Raw genomic sequence first — 25,396 nt, 5'->3', positions numbered from 1 at the left:
ATAATAAAATAATTCTTTAAAATATTTTTCTGTTGTAACTAAGAGTTGTCAACATTTTTGCTCTGTTAACGTGTAGAACTTGTGACATTCCAAACGCCTTACTGTCTTATTTCACTACATCATAAATCCCCTCTATTTTTTGGTGAACATATTCCTTATATAGAAGATAAGTATTTATAGTTTTATTAAATATTTTACTACTCCACATTGCCTTGTATATTATGATAATAAAACCTACGTGTGTTGTTATACACGTTTAACAGTGCTGACAATTATTCCCATGTTAAAGGTACCCCCCTTTTACAGTTCTTAAATGATACCGAGCACACCTTCTTACTTGGTTATACTTCAATGACATCCAATTGTACCACCTGTACGTACATTCAAAGCATTTCCAATTACCTGACACCTTAACACGTCACTAAAGACAATCAGACACATTTTGTGTGATACCGCAAATGTAGACATTTGTACTCATTTGTTTTACAATATTTGTTAAATGTTAATTTAATGATTTGTGTCTCCCTTTTACAGAATGCGTTCATGCGAAAACGCCATTGGCCTTATGAAGAATCTCCAATCAAGCGTACAAGTCGAAGAATCATGGGTAGATGGCACAACGGAAAGATTGTCCGCCATGCCTACAGCTACCTCAGCTTATGAATTGGATGTGAGTATAGAAAAACGAAGAACATTTGTTAGTCTTATTATTTTTTATTATATATTATGATTATCAATTTAGTTAGTCTACAGTTAGGACAAGTTTTTTTTCTCCAGTTTATTTTCATTTAGAGTAGGTTATTTGAATTTCAAAAGCATTTTTTTATTATTTTTTTAAGTAAGTTTCACTGAATACCAAATCCAAATTTTCTTAGTAAAAAAGAAGGAAAACACAAAGTATATATTTTTCTTGTCGAAAAATCCCCTTTAAATAATTTGCAATTGCAATCTTTTGAGAATTTTTTTATTGGTGTTGGTTAAATTTATTTTGTCTTGTGTTATTATATCTTGTTGTGTCCTTGCCACCTGTTTCCCATACATTCCCATATATTTTTTGGATTAAATGTGTGTTGTTTTCCCCATAGAGTTTATGATTATAATAGTACGTATCTCAATGTTGTTGTTTTTTTTATTGTGTGTTAATATGTCGTTGAAAATTACACATTGTTTTGTCCTTTATTACATTATTGTGTACAACAACAAAGTGTACATTCATATTATTTTGTAGAATTGCAGCTATTGCCAACAACAATAAGAGCCAAAGTAGAATTGAATTGTTCTCTAGGGTTAAGGGTGGTAGTTTAATGTATTATTAATTTTTATACAAAAAACAACAAAATATTTAGAAATTAATTTGATAAACCTGTGATTGATACATTTTTGTGCTCACTTAGAAATCAATATCAAACATCCACACACACACATACATACACATTTATATGACAAATTTTAAATTGGTCATGTACAAAAATACACACTGGCACACACATTACCCGCTCCCCCATACCAAAAATATTTTATCAAAAGTAAATCGCAAAATTGAAATTCCAAAATAAATAAGTCACACCAACACCACAACTGTCACTCCCAATTTACTTTTCATAATCCAAATGTTATATTCTCTCCCCCTAACGTTGTAGAAATATTTTATTTTGTAGTGGTTTTTTGAAATGTATACAATAATGTTTTGATTATTTTTTTTATATTTTGTTATATTGTTGCACTAAATGATTAAGGGTTCTTTTAATTAAATTATGACACAAAATGGAGCAATGAATTACTAAAGTGTTTGTGTCGAAAATAAATTAAAATTACCCCGCAATATATACTATTGTAGAAAAATTTGAAACTAATTGTATTTTTGTCTAATTTTTTGTATTTTTCACCCAAAAACAAACAAACAAAAACCAATACCAAAAAATACACATAAATACTATGTACTATCTTACCAAAAACACAATTTAAACAAACTAAAATTGTCACAAAATAATGTAACTTTCCGACCATAAATGTCGTTGTTCGGTTAAACACACAACGTGACCAACGGGAAACAAATACACATCTATTTGTTATAAAAAAATATCCTTTACCATCAAATTACAAAAGAAATTGCTGGGAGCTGCTATCGAACGAAAACCTAAAATCGAAAATGTCAACTTGGCTGGAGGCAAACTTATAAGAGAAGCAAAGGTAAATGATGATGAAATTACTTGAAACATTCCACACTTTTCCTATACACTATTCATGTCCTATACTATCTATATCGCGTCTGTTTTTTTTATTGTTGTAAAGAAAATACTGGTTTTATTTCGAAATTCTACGGGTAAGAGTATTTCGAAAATGACCATGTTCAATTACTACATATATGCAATTTAGTTCTGCGTGTACATTATTTTTTGTTCGGAAACAAATTCCAAAGGTATACTCGTATTTATTGCTTTTTCAAAAGATAACTCAAGGATAAAGTATTAAAAATTTAAGTATTAATAATTTTGTTTTGGTGGTGTGTAAATAACTTGAATTTGACCAACAAAATTCTATTTTTATTAATTTTAAAACCAACCAATTTTAATTTTAAAACCCAAAATCAACTGTATTAAAAAAGCACTAAATATTTTTCGTACCGAAATTCTAATTCCTTACCAATTTTTTGTAACTTTTTTTACTTATCAATGAAAAAAAACAACAATACAATTACTAACCAAAACAAATCAATTTAACTTTTAACCTTAACCCCTCAACCAACCAATCAACCCCCTTAAAAACGAACAAACAAACAATATAAACCACAATCAAATAAACAAACTACCAATATATACAACAAAATTCCTCGGCGTTAAAATTGTAAAGATTTACGATGGTAAATGTCTGCGCTTCATCGATTGGCTATTGGAAGCACGTCCCTCGTTTTCACCGCCGCGTCGTGATTTACGTCCCGCGGATAGTGATCCCGGAGCAACACAGTATTACAGCCAACGTTTGGATATTTTAAATACGAAATACGATCGATTATTGGAACAATTATCACAGCGTCTTAAGACGGCTATCGAAGTGAACGGTAGCGATGGTTTGGTAAGTTTTCATTAAAAAAATTCTTTTTTTTACATTTATTTTTAATTCGATATATAAGCAAGTTGTGTGTTTGCAAAAAAAATGCTGATGTTTTAAATACGAATTTATTGAAAATGAAATTTTCCAGATATCCCACATAAAAAGGGCGTATTTATTGTGAATTACAAATTTCATTATAGCATATTTTTCGTAATGTATTTTTATTATTTGTCTGATGCTCCAATATAAATCAATTTCCTATTTTTTAATAGATTTTTTTTTATAATTCGCTTTCACAAAATCCACTTCTCGTTTTTATGTCCATAAACAATATACCACTGACAGCTATTTAAATTTGTTTTGCATTCCTTAAAAAAACGTATCGTATTTGAAAATTAATTAAACTTTAGAATCGTTTCCTAAATGGCTGTGAATATTAATTTTGGCTTTTTTTAATCAGTTTGGTATTTTTGTTATTATGATGTGAGTTCGTTTTTTATTTAAATGCAAACAAAACATTATTCTTGGCAGCACACAAATGTTGAATATTATTTTTTTTAGACTGGTTTAAAAAAAAACTCGACAAAAAAAACAACAAGAACAACAATACTGATATTATTTAAATATTTGACTTAGCTAGACATCTCGACCATTTGTAAACACTTCAACTGGTTTTAACTTCAAAAGAGTTACAAAATTACCAAACGTGAATTCACATCTTTATTTTATTTGTTGCCACTGTCAGTCAGTGTCATTAATTTTCTGTGTGGGCAGTTTGAATAGAATTAATTCCAAAATTAGATTTTTCTATTTACATATCTAACTAATTAGCCAAAAATTTAAAAAAAAACATTTTTTTTTTTTTTGAAATAGAATACGATTTTTATTTTATAAATCAATTCATGAAAATATTCTGTGACCAAACAAGAAATCAGAGTATGGGTCCTGAAGGCAAACCAACAGCAAATATAGAGGAGATTTTTGCCACCAACCTGCTATATTCAATCTATTTTATCCATTATTTTTTCTTTAAACCTGTTTTAAGCGAGTAAATGATCACAACAACCGTACAACTGCATTAACGAAACAATAAATTTCAATCTTCAAATAAATTTGTTTATACAAGCGATAAATTAAAAAAATAAACAAAAAATAACTTTTCAGATGATGACGTGATATCTGTGCAAAATCGAAAACAAAACGAATTATGACTGCATTTTAAAACTAAAGTTTAAGGCTGAGATCGTTTATCATCATCCCTCGTAGCAATGTCTAAAATTAATTTATCCAAATTATATAGTTTCCGTTCTTAGGCGATTAATTTGTCACCTCCAATCGAATACTTTTATGTATTAACAAATAGATTGTGAATTGAAAACTTGTATTGATTCTTTGTCACCCACTTTTTCACATCTGTTTATGTCAGAGTTAAAAATACCCACAACAGTAGTAAGCCTCGTCCATTAGTAGCATATTTTTTTTATTTTGCAGCTCTGTTTGCTACTTTAGAATATTAATTGTTTATGAATGTTGTTTAGCTTCAGCTAAATCTTGTTGACAATGATTTCATTGGGTATTGAAATTGTTGTTTACGCATAAATGTTTAGTATAACATAACATCATGATGCAAAATAGTTTTATTATTTTAAATTAAATTTTTGTAATTGATGAATTATTGTTTTTGGAACAATAACAATCACGATTGAACTCAGTTTGAATTTGTCATTGCCATTCGGATTTTGTATTCTAAATAGCGATTGATTTTTTTTTATCAAAGCTATGATTTCATGTTCAAAAAAGAAATACTTTAAATGCTCGCCTCATTCTAAATCATATTTGTCAGAATTCTAATTAATTAAATAATTTTGGACACATCGTTGTCTATGTGATATGTTATTTAAGTAATTTCTAAATTAAACTATAGAATTAAATGGAAATATTTTAGCTATGAGAGCATTTCACAATCCCAAAAAGAACAACAACAAGAAAATATCTGCCTCTTCTATAAGTAAGATGTTTTATCAAACCATAGATTATCAATGCTCATTTTTTTCCAACACTAATAGATGGTTTTAAAACCTAAATATATATTTAATACTTGAGTATATTAATTTTTACACAATTTACATCTGAATGACCAAATAAGTTAATATAAAATATACTACATGAGACCACTTTTACGTGACACCCTAATACATATATTTTTTGATCGCCCAAAATTTATTGATTTAATATTCCATATATGAGATACATCTGTTATATATTGAAGCGCCATATCTTTTGCATCTCATTAATATAACTCTAAAACTATAAACTATATATTTCACTGGTTGCTGGTGTTGTGTTTTATTTAATTTATTATTCACATTTTTGTTATAAACTTCAAAAGAAGTAGATTAATCTTTATGGCCTTACGGCTTGTTAGAGATATAAAAAATGATTCGTTTGCTTTTTGTTTACGATTCGATGACAATATTTTGCTATTCGCACGTACCAAGATCTCAGATCCAAGTGATATTGTTGTGATGTCGTCATTCAAGTGATCATCATCACACACGCATATGCATGGTGTATTAGGCGACGTCATGACACATACTTCTCTTACACACCCTTCATTCATTCTCCTCGATTCAATGTTCTCACATTTGTTTGATAAATGCTTTATTGTTGTTGTTATTTTTACACACAATACGACGACAGACGAACAACATCAATTGAAAAGGAGAGTTATTTCCTTAATTTACATATTTTTTGTTTGTTATTGTTATATTTTTGTTCAAGGTTAATTTAATAATCGTAAACAATATAATTTATTTTTTATATTATTTTATTAGTATTTTTTAATTTCATAAGATACCGCTATTGGTATTTGCAATGGTATGAGAGAATTTGCATTAAATATTTAAACTCAATATTTGGTTGATTGAGTTTGTAAATAAAAGCACAATAGGGCTGACAACTTTCATTCAAAATTTATAACATTACTAAACCCCCTTAAGGGTTTGGTAATGTTTCGGGATGTTGATTTTCAAGTTGTTTTTTATATAGTGACCACCATTATTCTACATTTTTTTTTTCTTGAAAATTCATTTGTATACACTTTAGTCGGCTGTAGTATACCTTTTGCCGCTATTAGTTTCAATATTGCTTTCGAATATATTATACCAAAAGGTTAATTTTTGCCGCATTTAGCATTAAAATAAATTTTCAATGTATTCTACCAAGATAATTGGTTACAAATTCTTTAATTTAAAATCATTTTATTAACACCTCTGGTTTCAATAAAAAAAATGTCTGTAGGTGTAAATTTACTTCAACAGCTGTGACACGGTTATATTACCCCTATTGTCAAACATTCCTCTTTTTTACCTTAGACTTATTAATATTGCATAGGCGTATAACCTTACAAACCTCTTTTATTTTAGAACTCAACAACAACAAAAACAGGTTACCATCTATGGTTAATGGTGTATAACCAAACACACACTCAAATTTTACTTTCATAACGATTTCGACACATTTTATTACAATTTCCAAATAAATAACAAAAAATTAATTTCATTAAATTGCCGAAAAGGCAAATTACTGTGGCCTCAAGTTACTATGCTGCTATATGGATATGTGGCTAAGAAGAAAGAATAAAATCGGTAGGCTTTAAACTTGTTAGCGACTTGTAAATCCAACCCGCATGTTTGTTTTATTGTCGGCTAGTTTCACTTCACACGAAATGACATCATTACATTTCTATTTCATTTTGAAATACCTAGGTATGTAGGTTCGTTCTCACTCTGATGAAGACATCGAATTTAATTCAAGCTTAACAGTGGCCATGGCCTGTGGTTGAATTTTTGTTTAAATGTTTGTGAGTGTGTGTGGTATTTGCCACAAACAATGTTGTTGTTTTTATTTTTGTTTAAAGATAAAGTAACCAACCTGTTTGGTGTTCTAAGCCAGCCAACCCGCCAGCCATTAGTACATCATTGAGCTGCTTTTCGAAATTATAATTGTTTATTACTGAAGCACAATAACAATAAGCATGACGTATCTCATGACAACCAAAAACAACTAAACTTCCTTCATTTTTTCTTGTTTAATGCTGATTGTGTTGTTGTTGTATTTGTTTTCTTTAAATACTCTATGAAACAAATGCCAAAATGTTGTTAGAAAATACGGCTAATAACCAAGCAACTAATGCAAGAGAAGAGGAGGACAATGACATGTCTCGTAGTCATTTAGAGAGCAACCGGCATTTGTTTTCTCGGTGCTTTTGTTGTTGTTATTGTTTATTTCCCCCCAATTAGTACACACACACAGCCACTCATTCACCATGGCAGATGAATGAAAAGCAGCAGATTCTCATGAGGTCGCCCTATTAACAGAACTCTGTTAACTTTTATTCTCTCTGTTATTGTTTCTCTTTGTGAGATTGCTTGGTGGTTCTTAACACGTTCACACTCCAATAAGAGCACTGTGCGTTGTTCGTACTCTTGTGTTGTTGGGGCCCTGTTAGACTGTCATGTGTGTGTTGGCTGGCTAGCATGGCATGGCAAAGTTGTTTGGAAACTAACAGAGACCCCAAAATTGCCAATTTTTTAGTCAGTCTACATATCGACGTGGTTGTGTAACGACGTTTATTTTTCTATTTTATTCTTGTCTGCTGACACTCACTCTACGTGTACATTTGTCGTTTTTGCCTGCCTATCGTCATTTGTTGTGTGTGCTTTCTAATAGTCTACTCTCTCCCCACGTAGTGTGAGAGAGAAATTTGAAATATAATAAAAAAATATGACTGCTATCACAAAAAGAATCTAATCGAGAAACAAAATTTGGCTTAACTTAATAATAAAGAAATATTTGTGTAGTTTTAGTATTGCAAGAAATCGAAAAAAGTACAAGAAGAAGAAGAAGAAGAAGTAATCACAATCAAAAGAAATAGTATACGGGAAACAAAAAGAAATCAGAAAAAAAGTTGCAAGACTACATTGTGAATTAACGTGTAATGATACACAAAATGAAGTGCTAAATAAAAAAATAAACAAATACAAGTGTATGTGTGCGTGTGTGTCTTAATTGACAGCTGAATTTAGTTTAAACAAAAAAAAAATAAATGAACGCGTGAAACTGCAAATTGGCCAAGCCTAAAGTGTGTGTGTTTATGTTTATGTAGGCGTATGCGTATTGTTGAGTCCTTTGCAGCAACCATCCTCTGTTACGTATACGCCATGTGATGCTATAAATGTCAATATGATGTCATTGTTGTTATTCTTTCAACGTGCCTTTGTTTACCATGTTTTTTAAGAGTTAATGAATTCTAAAACTAAATTGAAACTAATTCAAATTCGTGAAATGTGAGGATAAACCACAGACGCTTAAAAAAATATATTTTTTTAATTTTTATTCAGCTTTGTGCGCGTAAGCAACCAATACAATTTATTTAAAAATATTTAAAATGCCATAGAATTTCCTTCTTTCCATATGTTCTTAAATGACTGAATGAATAATTTAAGTGGTCAAGAAAAAATAACAAAATGAACAACACAAGCAAACATGACGAAAGCCAAACGTTGGTGCGTTTCATTTAAATTCTTGGAAAGTGTCATTGGTTTGTTTGGTTGTTGTTTTTTTTATAGATTTCAACCTTGAACTGTAAATGAAAGGCCAAATTAATATTAATAATAAACAAAAATGTTGTTGTAGGCTTTTTGTTAAGTGTAATTGAGCGAATATTGTTAAAAACTAATTTCAAAATTAATTCGAATATGTTGTTACAAAGTCATTCCCTATATTTATAATTTAAAATAGTTTCGAATCTGAATATTAGCAAAAATTAATACCACAAATTCTGGCACTAACTTTTTTATGAATTTCTTAATTAAAATTAGACTTTTTTGATCGGTCACCTCTTTATTTTAAAATATTGTAGGGGAGTTGTCCTTGGCATACGTATGGAATTAATCATGAAATGTTAACTTTATTTTACAATGTACTTTTTGTCCACTACAATCTCAATATTTATTCTAAAGCGTTATCTAGTCTAGTTTTGAGTACTAGAATTCTTTTGATCTCATATAAATTGTTATCATTTTGTCCAATGTATTAGAGTATTGAGGTATTTTACCTTGATTAAGGTCTCCTAGACGGTAGAATTCACCACAAATATTTAATACCTACTACAACCCACTTATTTTCAAAAATGTATACATTTTTAAAGTTAAAAATCATATCTAAATATATTTGGAAATAAAAAGTTCCGAATAAAAATTTTAAATTTTATAACTAGATATGTTTTAGTCCTAATTAAAGTATATTTGTAGATTTACATTTTTAAACCTTTGCTTCTGCACGACGTATTACTTCACACAAAGTTAAAAAAAAATGCTAATCACGTTAAATATACCTTTACAAAGTATGTGATCCCTTTTAATATGGAACTTATATTTACAAAAAAATAGTTCAGTACAATTTGGCCAAAAAGTATATAGAGAATTTTGTTTAGTTGATAAATCTGCACTAACATTCTCACCAGATTCTGTGGGGTCCAATATTGTTGCATTTTTATTTATTCCATTTTTTATTAAACAAAAAGTGTTGTTTATAATTATAAAAATAATTTTTGTTATATTTCCCACCATTTTCATTGTTTATATACACACTTATAAACTCGCAATGCCCTCTAAGTCTTAAGAAACAAAAGAAAGAACACAAATAACCTTGAAGAAATATTAAATATATCCGCTTCGTAGGTTAATGTTTTCCCACAAAGAAAGAAGTAACAAACAAAAAAATGGGAGGAAAAGAAAAAAATAAAATACAAGTTTTAAAATAATTTATGTGAACATCACACACACATAATAGTTAATTACAGTTTATGCTTCCCAAAAAAAGCAATTACAAAATTAAAGCAAAAGTTTCCTCAAAATAAAAAATGACAATTTTCATGATAGACAATTTTGAGATCAACGTACATTTTACCCCCAAAATATAAAACAACATTTTCAAGAGAAAACTAAATTTCAACATCCATATGGTATTACGTGTCATATTTTTTTTTACAATTGCTAGAGATGAAAGGTCGAAACGGAAATTTCTAAGAGAGGGAGTAAAATTGTACAGAGTCATGTTTTTGTTCCTGTTCTGACACATTCTGTTGTATGGTTATATGTTGCTGCATGTGCATTCTCTTTTATGAGTATCATTCTTAGTTCAGTATCAATGGCGAGAATAGATTTATTGCAATGTTAGACTTTTATTTCTTCTATCGATTTAACAAACCCAACATACTTGTCGTTCTTTCTCTGCTCAACATTTAATACCATCTTTTTTACTACTTCTCTTCTTGTTCTTGTCACTGTTGTTGTCACAAAATGCGGTCAGACAATATTTTTTTTTTGTTAATGTTGTGTTGACGATTTAATTGAAATTTCAAACACACTGCATTCACTCACCAATTCGGAAAGACGACGAAAAAAACATGTGATGGCGGCGGGTGTAGGCTTTCTTGTGATCCACATTTGTTTTATTTATGAGCATTTTGCAAGTAAAAAAAGAACATGTGTATATATTTTCGATATCAAAGAACAGAACAGAATTCGTTTGTTAAATGAATTACCATTTTGCCACTAGCCCTTTTAGATATTTCCCTTCCATACATTTTCCATAATATTGTGAAAAAAATCGTTCGTTTTTAACACACACGTTTCAAGGCAATTAGTCACTTTTCCTTTCTATTTTTTTTTTTTCGTTTCTTCTTCTGCCTGTGTTTGTAGCATCCTAACATTATAGCGTGAATAATAATATATATTTATGATTGCCAAATTTTTGAATAGTTTTTTTGTTTTCACACACTAGCTTAACAAAAGATTTGGTATTAGACACTAGTCTACAGCTAATAATATATATTTTTTGTAAATATTACAAAATTATTTGCCGAAAACTTAACAATTTTAAGTTAATGAAGATCACAAAGTATTATTTTCTCAGTTGGCATCCATATAATTGTTCCGCGCGATTTTAGATATTTTAAAGGATTTTTTTACCGAAAGGGTGTAACTGAATATTTGGAATAGAAAAACTAGACAACGGAACATTGAATATTCTTTTATTGAAATGATCACAAATTTGCTTACTCTAAACAATTTTTTTAATATATATGCCCCTGTACATATTTTAGTATAGTGTTTATATCAAACACGTTGAGGAACCTTGTATGGGACATGCAAAATGTTGACCAATTCTTTATCAACATGTTTGTTAGAAAATGTGATTTCATGTTATTCTTATTTCGCACCCCCATCCAATGTTGTTGCAAACATTTGATAGCTATTTATGCACATTTACTTCATTCTACTGATAATGGATTTGGCTAAGTATTCAGAGCAGTTGCAATAACAACAAATAAATTAGATTTTTTTCATTTCCTTCCTTATGTTTCTCCGAAAGAGTTTTCCTGAAATTTATTAATTTTTTAACATGTTTTATTTTATTTCATATTTTTTTAGCAGCTGTGTTATTGTTGTTATGTGTTCTTCTCTAAAAAAATCATCATCACCACCATCAACAACAGCAACAACATCATCATTAATATGCGATGACATCATTTGCTTTTATTTTTAATATTTGTTACGTTGCCTGTCGTCGACGTTTTGCTTTGACTGTTTGTCGTTGTTCTGGTTTTTTTTATTTTATTTTGACTTGTTGTCTGACTGTCTGTATTCGTTATATTGTTATACTTATACAAAGGTACAACAGAATAGTACCTACGCACCAACAAATATATTTAAATATTTTATTCGTATTCGTTTGCCTTTGCTTTAAGTTCCACTTTTAATACATTGCTTTTTGTCTTTTGCTGTTTGTTATTGTTTTTTTTTTTTTTTTTTTTTTTTTTTTTTTGTATTTTTTATGACAATAAATTTTGTTGTTGATATGTCTTTCCATAAATTTATCATTGATATTACCCTTGGTTGTCGTCTAAAGATATTAACTTAATTTTTAAAATTTTATATACGGCTAGAATTTGAAGAATTTATTGTACAAAATTCATGCTATTTTCTGGAGTTCTTAAAGGGATTATTGTTATTATTATTTTTTTTAATGTTTAACCGTTAAAATATTAGTATTTTCTACCCAGTGTAAACATTTTTATTATTTTATTCTGCTATAAGCAATTTATCTATAACATTAGACTTCTACCATTGCTCATCAATATTTTCGTGACTGTTTTTGGCACAATACATTTCTTTAATTACCTTTTATTTGACCAAATTTTGCATGCAACTCTTTCCACAAATTCATTTGTTCTTTTCAAGTAGAAATAATATGAGGAATGTAACATTTGTGGTCATGAGAAACAATTTATTTTATTTATTTTTTTTTTTTTGTAACATTGTGACACCACCGGTAGCAAGACATCCCGCTGTGGAATCTATCTCAAAAATACATTATTACAATTTTTTTAATGATATCATGTTTTTATATTCAATATCAATTGTTAATTCCCAATCAACTTCATCTTAGAAATGTTTAATTAGATAGCAGAATTTTATGATTCCTTATTTTTTTTAATTAACCATTTTATTTTTATGGCATATTTCTTATTATCTTGTTGGTTGCTAATGTTTTATTGTTATTGTGATTTTCATTAAAAAAAAAAAAATAAAACAATGTTATATACAAATAATAATTTCATGGGAAAATATAATCAATTTCATGTTTAATGCAACAACAACAACTCTCGAACAATGAGTGAGTTTTGCCTTTGATGACCTCATCGATTCAAAAACCTGTACGGTCTGCTGGTCTGGTAAATAGTAAAATGTAATTTCTTGTACTGATAGTAAACTTTCAATTGTTCGCCATTGCCTTTCTTCTTCTACTTAACAACAAAGAACTTTTCGATTGATGTCGTCTGGTGTTTCTTGCTTTCTTTGTTAAAATAATTAAAGGCAAGATATCTTTTATTAGGAAAGGAATATATTTTTAGGCATTTTTTCCTTTTCAGGGACGCAATGGTGCACATATTGTTGCTCTAAAATTCGATTTATGGAAAATTGCGCGAAAAAATGTTACTCTTTAGTCCACAATGCAGGAGAATGCAAGGAATTGCTATTTCATCTTCTTAACTCACTGTGTAAAAGACCAAAATTATCTTAGAAAAAACATTTTGCCAGATTTCTAGATGTTTGCCTGCTTTCATATCGCAAACAATTGAAGCTTTAGTAATTGAAAAAAAATCAGAAAAAACATTCATCATTAGTCTTGAAAAATGCCGGTTTTTTTGCTGTTCTCTGAGTATGTGTGTGTGTGATTTTTTTTTACTTTTTATTGCCTGTACTCCATTCACTCATTAACTATTGGCATTTGCTTAGATCTTGGGTCTTTCGTCTTATCAACACGTTTTTGTTTTTTTAATTAACATTTTTTTTATAAATAGAGCCCTGAGCAAAAAATGAAGTCACTTCTCAGAAATTAAGTTAGCCACCACAAAAAAAGCAAATGAAAAACAATTTACTGAAGTGCAAGTTCAAAATTGTTTGCATACGTCTTTAAATAGTATCACGTCATTTTTTGTTTTTTTTTTTTTTTTTTTTTTTTTTTGCAGCAGATTTACTTGGGATAGAAATAAGGCGCCAAAAATAAAACTGCAGTAAATGAAACTTAGATTCAAATTTAACTTCAAATTTAATTGGAAATTAGCTTCATATTTTTTAAATATATTAGCCTTTTCTCATAGTTTATTAGCCTCGTTCTCATAGTTGTTATCTCGGCCTAAATTCCTTACATCGCAAGATGTTTACCCAAGAATTATTTTGTTTATATGTTTAGCTAATTTTTGTTTTTATTCAGACATTCACTTATGGCATACCCTGTTTGTAATTAAGATGAATATGTCATACAGTAAAACGTCCCCCGTCCCTCCCCTTTTTGGTTTATGTGATGTGGTTTATTTATAGTGAAAATATCCTATTTTCAATAGACTATTTCTAAAGCCAACTTATTGATCACGACGACAGCAGGTTTAGTCATAAAGTTTTAGTCTCAGTAATGAGACTATAATCGACATTCTAGCGGGCCTATTTTAAATAAACATAAACACACATTCTACGCAAACTAAATTCCCAACTACCTCAATTCCGTAAAATAAAACCCCGATTTCAAATATTTGAATTTGTAGATTTTTTATGTGATTTGCCATCGATATGGCAATAATTAACATTAGATTAATATGATTTTATAAGAAAATCATCACCTGCGAGTAACGCTTAAAATACTGGTTAAGCTAAGCTGCACAAAAAAAAATTCCTAGAAAAGCACAAAACGCCTCGAAAGAAATAAAAAACAAAAAATATTGAAAAATAAAACGTAACAAAGCCCAACACTTTTGGTATTTTAACAGTGTTTGCTAATCAAATGGCAGAAGAACGTGAATATGATTTTGCATTTGAATTTCAGGTAAACGTGCATTTTATTTTTCGAACATTGCAAACACCAACCATCAACTTGCATTTCATAACTTGTCGTCGTCGTATTTTTTCGTTAACTCATTCAATTTTCGATTTTTTTTTTCGTTTTCATTTATAGCAATACGCTGAAAGTTTGCAGAAACCACTGAAAACCTTCCGCGTAGATTTCAGCGCCAACAACGTACCGACTGGCGAAGGCTACGTTGCACGCGATGAAGATCTTTTTACGACAACATACAGCACAACACAGTAAGTGAATTTGTTTTACGATATCGATGTATGTACACATGTGAGAAACGAAAGCAACTTACACATTTTTTCACATTTCAGATTTAGCACAACAAAGACCACAAAGAGTGTTTATGACGCTACCGACTATGTACACACAACGACAACTACCACGAATGGAGCTGCTGCTGGTGGTGGTTGCATTCCCGGCACCTCGAAACAGTCGCAAATACAGTTCAACGAAATTCACAGCCTGAAAAGAGTTCAGACAAGAAACGAAAATGTTGGAACTGGCGGCGATACAGGTATCAAACATTTGTTGGATATTACTGGTATTAGAGATCCCCGAACCGGGCGTGTGCTAACAATCGGGGATGCCATACAAATGCGCCTGCTTGATGTGCGCACTGGGGAAATGCTTATTGGCGACAAGCGCATTTCTCTGGAGGAAGCTGTTAAACAGGGTCTGATCGATGCCAAGTTGGCACATCAGCTACTACAGCCTGGAGCTGCACGCGATGGCAGTGGCCGTGAACTGTCACTTTTGGAAGTGATTCAGCGTGAAATATTCGAAGCCGAGTCGGGCTATGAAACGGCCGAGAAGCGTATAAAGGTAACTGTCGACGATTCTCCCGAAGCTGAAAATCCCAAAAATATTGCCGATGCCATTTCTGCTGGAAATGTTGATACAAAAACGGGCCTGTACAGAGTAAAATCGGGCAAAACTATAACCTTAGCTGAGGCCTATGAACGTGGCTACCTCATACGACATGAATCAGTTACTATAAAATCGAATGCCTTGTGTCTGAGTGATGCCATTGCCCATGGCTTAGTGGATACTGCTGGCTGGATTGCTGATCGTAATTCCGGTGATAAATTTAGACTTGACTCGGCAATTGCAAATCAACTAATTGATCCTAATGTACGCGAAGTTGTAGATGCCAAAAAAGATACAAAGATTACACTAACCGAAGCTCTTAAAGCGGGTATATTAAATCCAAAAACCGGTCGTTATTGGAACGAAGTTACCAAAGAGAAACTGACATTTATCGAGGCCAAAAATCGACAACTCATCGTTAAGCCCTACACCCTAAAGGATATTTGTGACTTGAATCTGTTAGACAAACAATCGAAGATCACAAGTCCCATGCGACGTGAAAAGCTAAGTATAATGCAGGCCATAGAATCGGGGGTATTAGATGGCAATAATTTGAAGTGTATAACGAAGCGTAAAGGTGAACTGGTAACACTGCAGGAGGCCATAGCCGATGGTATTGTCTTGCCAGCCGAATCCAAGTATAGGGACTTCATGACTGGCGAGATTCTTTCAATACCCGAGGCTGTAGAACGCGGCCTCATCAGCAGCGTTGCTCAAAAGTCCATCTTCGATATCGATGGTTTCAAAGATATGCGCAGTAACGATTTTGTTAGTTTCAACGTAGCCTTATCTCGGGGCATTCTACGTAGAAAGAGTACTGGATTTGCCCTAGAAACTAGTCGTGATTCACACGTGCCTTTAGAAGTAGCCATGAAGGAGGGACTCATTCGTCCCGAGGTATATGAAATGTTTAGCAAGGGTATTGGTGTACACAATGCCAGTGGCAAGGAATTGAGTGTATTTGATTTGTGTTATCATAATTTAATTGACCCCAAGACAGGTTATCTCCTAGATCCCAAGACTGAAGAGACTGTTCCCCTTGACTTAGCCATCGAACGTAAATTCATAACTCCAGAGGGTGCTCTGTTACTGAGCAGTCTCTTGAACATAACCCTGACAACAGAAACGGTAACTAGAACTATCAATCGTTATGTTACAATACGTGCAGGCTCTCAGGAGCCACAAGAGCACCATGTGGTTCTTACGTTTACCGAAGCTGTTCGCCAAGGTTTCATAGACGAGGAAAGACAGTTGTTTAAAGACCCGAAGACAGGTAAAATTTATTCGGTGCAACAAGCCCTCAACTTTGGTCTTTTGCAGCCGGATGCAAATGACACGGTTCCCGAACCAACGAATCGCAAAAAGACCAAATCGACCATAACAATTGTAACGAAGCAAATAGTGCCTGAATCGGAACCCATAAAGCTGAATACTCAAAATTATGTAGAGAAGTCGGTGGAAATTCCCATAGCCGAGGAAGTAATCAAGTCCGGCAAAATCAATACGGATTTCATCCACAGCGAGAAAACAACATATATCGAACATAACGTACAAGAAAGGCAAATTATCGAATTGCCACCCGGCGGTTGGCCACTAAAAGACGCAATCGAACAACAGTTTTTCAATCCTGACAGCGGCGTATTTCAAGTCAAAGGTACGGAACGTGTGGTCACCTTTGAAGAGTGCATTAATAAGTATATAATCAATAGTTTGTCAGTGTCGGTCATAGATCCCACAACAGGTGACAAGCTGTCACCACGCAATGCATTCGAAAGGGACATAATAGACTCGTATGGTAGCTATACCAACAAGAACGGTGAAGTTGAAACGATGCGATCGGCCATTAACGAAGGCAAAATAATTTTGGAACCCGTGCCAATAACAAAAACCACGGCCAGAGAACAATGTATACTGCGCATTAGTAAGCTAAATAATTTAGCCGAAATCATTGAGATATCCACACCACTATCATCGGATGCTTCACCGAAATTCGTGGAAGTGCACACTGTACAAAGGGAATTGACTTCTCCGGAGCCTCTGCAAATTGCACCAGGCGCCATTTATGATCCATCCACAGCATTGGTTATATTCACACATAACGGACAGACTGAAAATATTTTCGACGCCGCTCGACATGGATTGATAGACGAAAGTCTCATTAGAATTGTTGATCCTCAAACTGGTGAATCTATTACAATAAATGAAGCTGTGTCTCGCAAAATCTACGATCCGCAAAATGCGACAATTGTAACACAAGAAGGGTATCCCGTAGATATTCTTACTGCAATCCAGAAGGGTCTAATAATTGTATCTGGAGCTCCCTTGGTAGCAGCCGAAGGTGCATTACGCACAATTCGCTTTGTGACCGACCCGCGAACTGGAGAACAAATTCCTGTCGAAGTAGCGTACGAGCGGGGTATTGTGTCCCGAGATCAATTAAAGAAATCAAAATCATTTGAGAGCGACACATGTGAAGATAAGGTGGTGGTTTTGCAAAAGATGCGCAAAATTATCCTAAAGCCCAGTGATGCTCTCAAAAAGGGTATCATAGACGAAGAAACCTGCGATATACTGGAGAATAAACAAAACTTCTTGGGAGAAAATAATGAAGTACTAAATATTACGGAGGCGCTAGAACGAGGTCTAATCGATGGCAAGCGAGGCAAAATTGCCGATCCACAGCGTAATCGTTATTTGAATATTAATGAAGCTGTCCGGGAACGCATTCTAGATCCCGAACAAACCAACCACATTCTTATACCTTTGGCTCAGTCGCTGTCAGTTCCCCGATTAATGGAACAAGGTTTGATTGATAGTCAAAGCCAAACCATTATTCACCCAGAAAGCGGTTATGGATTAAATATTCGCGAGGCTATTGTGTGTGACGTCTTGGATCCATACTCGAAAATTAAACTCCCCATTCACTGTACTCTAGAGGAAGCCATTGAGAAACATATTGTAGACCCAGAAGAGTCCACATTCAAGGTGAATGGAAAGGTGCTAACATTGTCTCAAGCCCTAACGGCTGACATATTTGATAAGACGTACGATACTGAGAGTACTGTAATAACAATTCCTCCCGTTGGTATGACATTCCCAGTAGTTGTTGAAAAGGGATTACTAAAACCTGAAAAGGTATCGGTTGTGCATCCTGAAAATAGAAAAGAAATACCTTTGCAGAAGGCAATTGAAGAAGGATTTATAATGTCCATACCATATCCACCACAAGCCGATGCCTTAGACGTTCACCATGCCGTACAACAAGGACTAATAAACGTGGTAGATCAAACATTTAAACATCCCAAGGACGTTGGTCCATCAATGCCTATTCGCCAAGCCTTGGAAAATGGACGTTTAGTTGTTAAACCCATGAGCGATTTTGTTGTTACACAAAAACCAGTGCCCCGAACAGAGGTCATGGAAACAATCACAGCTGTACATACAGTAACCACCAAGACTATTGAGCTCATCCAGGGTTATGTCCTAATCTCGAACAACGAAGTTCAAAATGTACAAACAGGTGAAGTTTGCACTGTCGAAGAAGCAAAGGCTATGGGTATTTTAAGGGAGGAGGAAACATCCAAGGAAACTCGTTCCGTAACAGGTAATAAGGAACATATTGATGATATACAGCCACAGCAGCCCATTGCGCAGCCACAAACGACAACACCCACACCAACCGATGGAAGCCAACGCCAAATAATACAAACATCAGTTATCACAACCGAAATTCAAACACCAATGGAGACATGCGACTCGACAACGACGAGTCAACAAGTTCCCACAAAGGATAATAAGCTGGCATCAGCATTGAACACTGCTAAAGAGGCAGCAAAAATGGGTGCCATAGGTATTGTGGCTGCCCCAGTTTTGGCTGGCAGTGCCGTTGTTAGTGGAATCAAACAATTGGTAAAATCAGCAACTACACCCACTGAAGAACCAAAACCAACATTAAGTACCTCGATTGGAATTGGTGAAACATTGCCAGCGAAAACTCAACCTCAATTATCTGTGAATGTGTCGAACGTGGAAACGTATCCTGATGTACTAACCACCACATCCACAACTACCACCACAACAAAAACTACTACAATTGTGACAAAAACCGATGAACCTCAACATCAGACAATTGAAACTCACAGTGTGGTTGTGAAACCTGATGGCGATTCCCATCCAACTAGTGAAACTGAAAATGTTGCATTGCCTAAAGATGTGCCACCTAAAAATACAGAACCTCAAGTTCTTGATAATTTGGTGAAGTCTAAAGATGAAGCCCAGAAAAAGAATGGACCTCAAGGCGTTGACTTTGTCGATAATCTTGTCAGGGAAACAGAGGATTTCATTAGTACAACGACAGCTAATTTTATTAAACAAGAAAAGACAGCTGATGCACAGCCAACAACTCCGCCCCAAGATCCGGAGAGTACCAAACAGCCACAAAATGTAAATACGGAAATTACAACGACAAAGGTAACTGCAGCTACAACCGTCCCTCGGGAAACACAACCTACCATCGAAACAGTACCGAATGTTAGCATAGACAGTGCAAATAAAAATAAACTTCCATCGCAGGTGGTTATAACGACTGAAACGACTACAAAGACAACAGATCCTATAAATGAAATTATGGAGGTAACTGAAGTAGGTGATCAACCTCAATATGTTGTTAGCTTTGAGGATTCAGATACTGAAGTTTCCACAACTACTGCTGCTACAGCAACAACAACAGTTACTTCAACTTCTACTTCGACACTTGTTACAACCAAAACATTGGGAGATATCACGGAAACAGAGGAACCAACTCCACAAACCCCCAATGCACTCAACAATATCAAGGAAAGCCAACCCGTTACAGAGGACAAACAATCTGAAAAATATAGTGTAATCACAGATTTCATGAAACATGAAATGAACGAAAGTGCTAAACCCAAGGTAATTGAATCATCGTCACCAGCTGGCCAAGTCCAGTCGAGCCATGTGTCGAATGACAGTAACGTTAAACAAACAGAGCCTGAATACTTGAATCAGACTACAACGGAAATAACTACAACAATTGAATCAGAATCTAAACCAATGGTTGATAATGTAGAAAATAGTTGCAAAGCCCCCAAAACTGATGAATTGTCATTGGTAAAGGAAAGTCAAATTGAATTTTCTAAAGAACCAAGTGGTGAAATAATCGAAGCAGCTGATGCAACGGTTGCACCCATACCTGCCGAAAGGAAAACAATTGACAAAGTGACCACAGACTTAAGCGAACCACATAGTATAGTCGCAGACCAACAAGTGAAGCACCAAAACATGGTTGATTTCATTCAAGCCGAAAAGGGCAATCAAGTTCAACCCAATGAATCGAGCAGTAATATTTTGCAAAATGTCAAAGATGTTGCCAAACTTGGAGCCCTTGCTATAGTTGGCGCTCCCGTTTTGGCTGGAAAAGCTATTGTCGATGCCCTTAAACAGGACGAGAAGCCAAAAGATTCCACTACAAATGCAACGTTAAATACCTCGATAATAACTACAAAACCTATAAAGGTAATGCAGGGTGGAGAAACTCCAGGTGAAAATCAAACACACAGAGGTGTAACACCACCCAAAACATTAGCCTTGGGTGATGCTATTTCACAAAAACTTATATCACCCGATGAATGTAAGGTTTTAGTAGGCGGGGAGGAGCAAGATCAAAGTGTAACCGAACTCTTGAAAGACGAACAACTAAGTCCGCTGGACGAAGTACAGGTATTAGATGACAAACTGGTCGTTTTACAACCCATGACCTACCTTATTGACGCCAACGATGACTTAACTCCAGAACACTTGAGCGAATTGAATATATACGACCCCGTAAATCAATACTTCACAGATCCCTCCACCGGTTTGAAGATTTCATTCCAGACATTAGTGTTCGACATGAATGTCTTTAATCCGGAGACAATACTAGTGAAGAATTTCAGCAGTGGTAAATACGAAACATTAACCGATGCTCTGGAACGACCACTACTTGACAGACACACTGGTCATATGGTCGATCCAAAGACTGGTAAAAAGATTCCATTCTTCGAATGTGTTTCCCGCAATTGGATTATTCGTGCCAATCCTGAAAAGGAGAAACCAGCAGCTATTGAAAATGTCATTGACCCCGAAAGTGGCAAAGTTATACTGGGCGATGGTCGAGTTTGTTCCATTGTTGACGCCATCAACAATGGTATGCTGGATATCCAATCGATATCTGTTCGTGATCCCGTTAGCGGTGAGGTGATTCCACTGCGTATGGCAATTGAGTTGGGAGTTGTGGACATGCAGGCTGGTACGGTAATTGACATTCAGACATTGAAAGAAATTCCCATGGAAGATGCTTTTAAACTCGGTTTTCTTGTGCCCGGTTCGCGCAAGCCCATTTCATTGGAGGCTGCAGTGCGCAAAGGACTTTATGATCCCGACACGGGAAAACTCTACGACTCCGAATCCGACAATCAAGTTGATGTTCAGAAATCCATTGAAATTGGTCTGGTTGATCCGAAAATATCTCTGATCGTTGATGCCAAATCGCAGAAGGCAATTAAATTGGACTGCGCCATTGAAGATGAACTGGTTGTAACGGAGACAGGCCAAATTAAGGACACCGAAACCAATACATTGGTTCCATTCGATGTTGGCTTAAAGAAAAATTTGGTAAAAACCGATAGCATTACGTGGAGCTTACCTGAGGTATTGCAACGTGAATATTACTCTCCGAAGACGGGTAAAATTTTGAATCCTTCCACCGGTGAAGAAATTCTCCTACAACAAGCCATAGAATTGGGTTTCGTTGAGTTAGATTCATGTCTGGTTAAGGATGATGACAAGAATGTCATTGTTCCGGGCAAACAAGCCGCCAAGGAAGGTCTACTTGACACTGTCAGAGGCTGTCTCAGCAGTCCCAATATCAAGTTGGACGAAGCTTTTGTCAAGGGCTATTTAATTAGCACAAAGAAACCGCTGTCTCTAGTCGATTGTTTGCTAAGAGGTCTGTACGATTCCGAAACAGCTAAGTTTACAATCGACAATAAGAAGGTTGATTTGAAATCTGCTATTGCCTTGAAATTGATAAATTCCGATGAACTGGTGCTACTCGATCCCAAAACAGAGTCGATCATTTCGCTTACCGAAGCTATTTCGAAGGGTTACATTGATCCGATCAATGGATTCGTTATTAACCCATACACCGGCACCAAACTGTCGCTGAATGAGGCACTTGAAAACCGAGTACTGATTCCACCGAAACGTAAACGCAGTCTTCCCGATGCTGTGTACCGTGGCCTGTATGACCCCAAGACTGGTGAATTCAGCAACACCATAACCCGTGAAAAACTCTCAACTGAACGTGCTATTCGCAGAGGCATTTTAGATCCGGACTCGACCATTGTCAGTGTAGCTGGCGAAGTCATTCCATTCGAGAAAGCTGCTCAGGTTGGCATCGTGGATAGTCACAGAGGCACGGTAAAAGATGACGACGACAAGGAAATCGACTTCAAAGAAGCCTTTGATCGCGGTGTGCTGCTCGAAGCAAAGAAACCTTTGCGTCTTATCGAGGCGGTCATTAAAAATGTGTACGACGAAGCTGATGGCAGCTTTATGGATCCCAAGACGGGACAAAAACTCTCATTTGCCCAAGCGGTTGATAGTAATCTTCTCGATGAGGACAGTGTTCAAATAAGAGACTTCAATACCGGCCTGTACAAGCAATTGAACTTGGCCCACGCCGCCGATACCGGTGTCATTGATGGCAACAACGCCAAATTGGTCTACAACAATCAAAAGATTACCATTAAACATGCTTTTGATGTTGGCATCCTAATGGATACCCAGGCTCCAATTAGTTTACAAAGAGCCTTACATCAAGGGCTTTTCGACGAAAAGTCCGGCAAGTTGATCGACCCCAAGAGTGGACGCAAAATTACTTTACTCGAGAGCATTCGCAGCTTTGTCATCAACCCACAATTGCCCTGCTATTTCAATGAAATTCAAGAACAAATGCACAGCTTGACAGATACCTGTCGCATGGGCATCATAAATCGACGCGAGGGGGTTTTCCGTGAGCCGGGCAGTAATACATTTGTCTCATTAAACGAAGCTTTGAATTTAGGTCTAATAGTCGACATTGAAAATGCCAGCTTTGGTCTGTATGAACTGCTAGCGATGGGTTTCTACGATAAGAGTACAGGAAAGGTTTTACATCCGGTTACCGGACGAAAATTGAATTTGAATGAAGCCTGCGTAGAAGATGTAGTTAGTTTATCATCTAGTCTAGTAAAGAATGTTAAAACAGGAAAGTATGTTCGTTTGGCACAGGCCATCAAGGAACAAATTATTGACGACACAAACGGTAGCTACAACCTCAGCGCCATTGAACAAATAGATTTACAGGAGGCCCGTGCTCGTGGTCTCATTGTTTCAAACCGCCGTCTGCTTTGCTTAGAACTAGTTATGCGCATGCAATTGTTTAGACCAGAAACTGGTAAATTCTGCGATCCCACCACTGGTGAATATTACGATTTAGCCGATGCCATACAAAATGGTTTCATAGATCCCGCAACAACTGTTTTCAAGAATCACGTGACTGGCAAAGAAACTCCACTTAATGAGGCCATTGCCAATGGCGATGTTGACGTAGCCAAGGGTCGCGTCTTTGATCCCAAATCTAAATCAGCTTACAATTATGACGTAGCATTAGCTCGTGGAATTTTAGTTACAGTTGCGAAACCGTTGACTGAACGAACTACTGACGTAGTTAAGGAGAGTGTAGAATTGTTGGGCCAAACGCCGGTGAGCATTGTCGTTAGTAAGCCACGTGAAATGTCATTAGAGGAAGCCATCAAGTATAATATAATCGATCCAAAAACGGCCTTGGTTCGCGATTTTGACACATTTAAATTTGTACCTTTCGAAGTTGCACAACAGAAAGGTATTGTCGATTTGAACAAACGTACTTTAGTAGATCCAAAAGCTTTGTACTTTGTATTTGATCCCACTTTGGTGATATATGTAAGAGAACCTATACAATTTGAGCATGCTGCCGAAGTTAAATGTCTCGATTTGGAAACCGGTATGTTAACATACCACGATCCAGCCACCAAAACGCTACAAACACCTGACAACGATGTGGATGTGAATAGTGAGGGAACAAATGACACGGAATCTGTAATATATACTCTTAAAGATGCTACCACATTGGGCATAATTGATCCTGATTCAGCATTGGTCAAGGATTTGGTGAAATCCAAATTGGTACGATTGCCAGAGGCATTCCGCAAGGGACTAATGGATGCCAACAAGGCAAATGTTTTGAATACAAAAACATCAAAACTGTGCACTCTGAAAGAAGCCTATGAAAGTGGATTGATTGTTACCCCGAAACGTTCATTTGGCTTACTGGAAGCCATAGCTTTTAATCTATACAATCCCACTAATGGATGCTTCGTTGATCCCTTCCAAATGAATCCGGATATTATAAAACGTAAAAAATTCACTTTGGCCGAGGCAATAACAGCTGGCCTCATTGATCCTTCGTCGACAGTGGTAAGAAATCCATCAACCGGTGAAATAATACCATTAACAGGGGCCATACAAAATGGTCTAATTGACGCCCATGATGGACGTATATGTGATCCAGCCGATAGTAAAAATAATATGGATTTGGTGAAGGCATCCGAAAAAGGTTTTCTGTTGGCCGCTGAGCAAAGGGTAAGTTTTGAGTTGGGCTTTCTTGCTCTCAGTCCCCCGTTCTCTCTCTCACTCTCTAAGCAATGTCCACCATGCTCCCAAAAACAAATGCTTTCTGTCTTTATGCTATTTTTACTACGTGTATGCTCAGTATATACATATATTTTTTATTATTTTCATTTTCTTCATAAACCTACAAAAGTCGAAATTTTCTAAATGTATTCAGCTTGTATTTGATATTGTTATTTATTTTTGGCATGTTTACTGTTATTTCTATTTCTTTTTTTCTCGATGT

The 25,396-nt window shown here is 34.7% G+C and overlaps 1 protein-coding gene across 1 annotated transcript in view; it reads left to right on the top strand.

Annotated features, from left to right (window-relative positions):
- Positions 1–25,396, top strand: part of LOC133326458 (dystonin) — an 89,691-nt gene that overhangs the window by 43,485 nt on the left and 20,810 nt on the right. Inside the window, exons 9-13 of the mRNA XM_061535092.1 lie at positions 535–670; positions 2,107–2,190; positions 2,851–3,072; positions 14,632–14,762; positions 14,844–25,122. Of these exons, the coding sequence (XP_061391076.1) occupies positions 535–670; positions 2,107–2,190; positions 2,851–3,072; positions 14,632–14,762; positions 14,844–25,122 (10,852 nt within the window). The remainder of the gene's footprint in view (positions 1–534; positions 671–2,106; positions 2,191–2,850; positions 3,073–14,631; positions 14,763–14,843; positions 25,123–25,396) is intronic.

Source organism: Musca vetustissima, unplaced genomic scaffold (assembly GCF_032173495.1).
Source record: "Musca vetustissima isolate MV318-11 ecotype Yass unplaced genomic scaffold, APGP_CSIRO_Mvet_v1 utg6680, whole genome shotgun sequence".
Taxonomy (NCBI): Eukaryota; Metazoa; Arthropoda; class Insecta; order Diptera; family Muscidae; genus Musca; species Musca vetustissima.
Note: the sequence above shows the minus strand (reverse complement) of the source record. Positions and strands in the feature narration are given on the sequence as shown.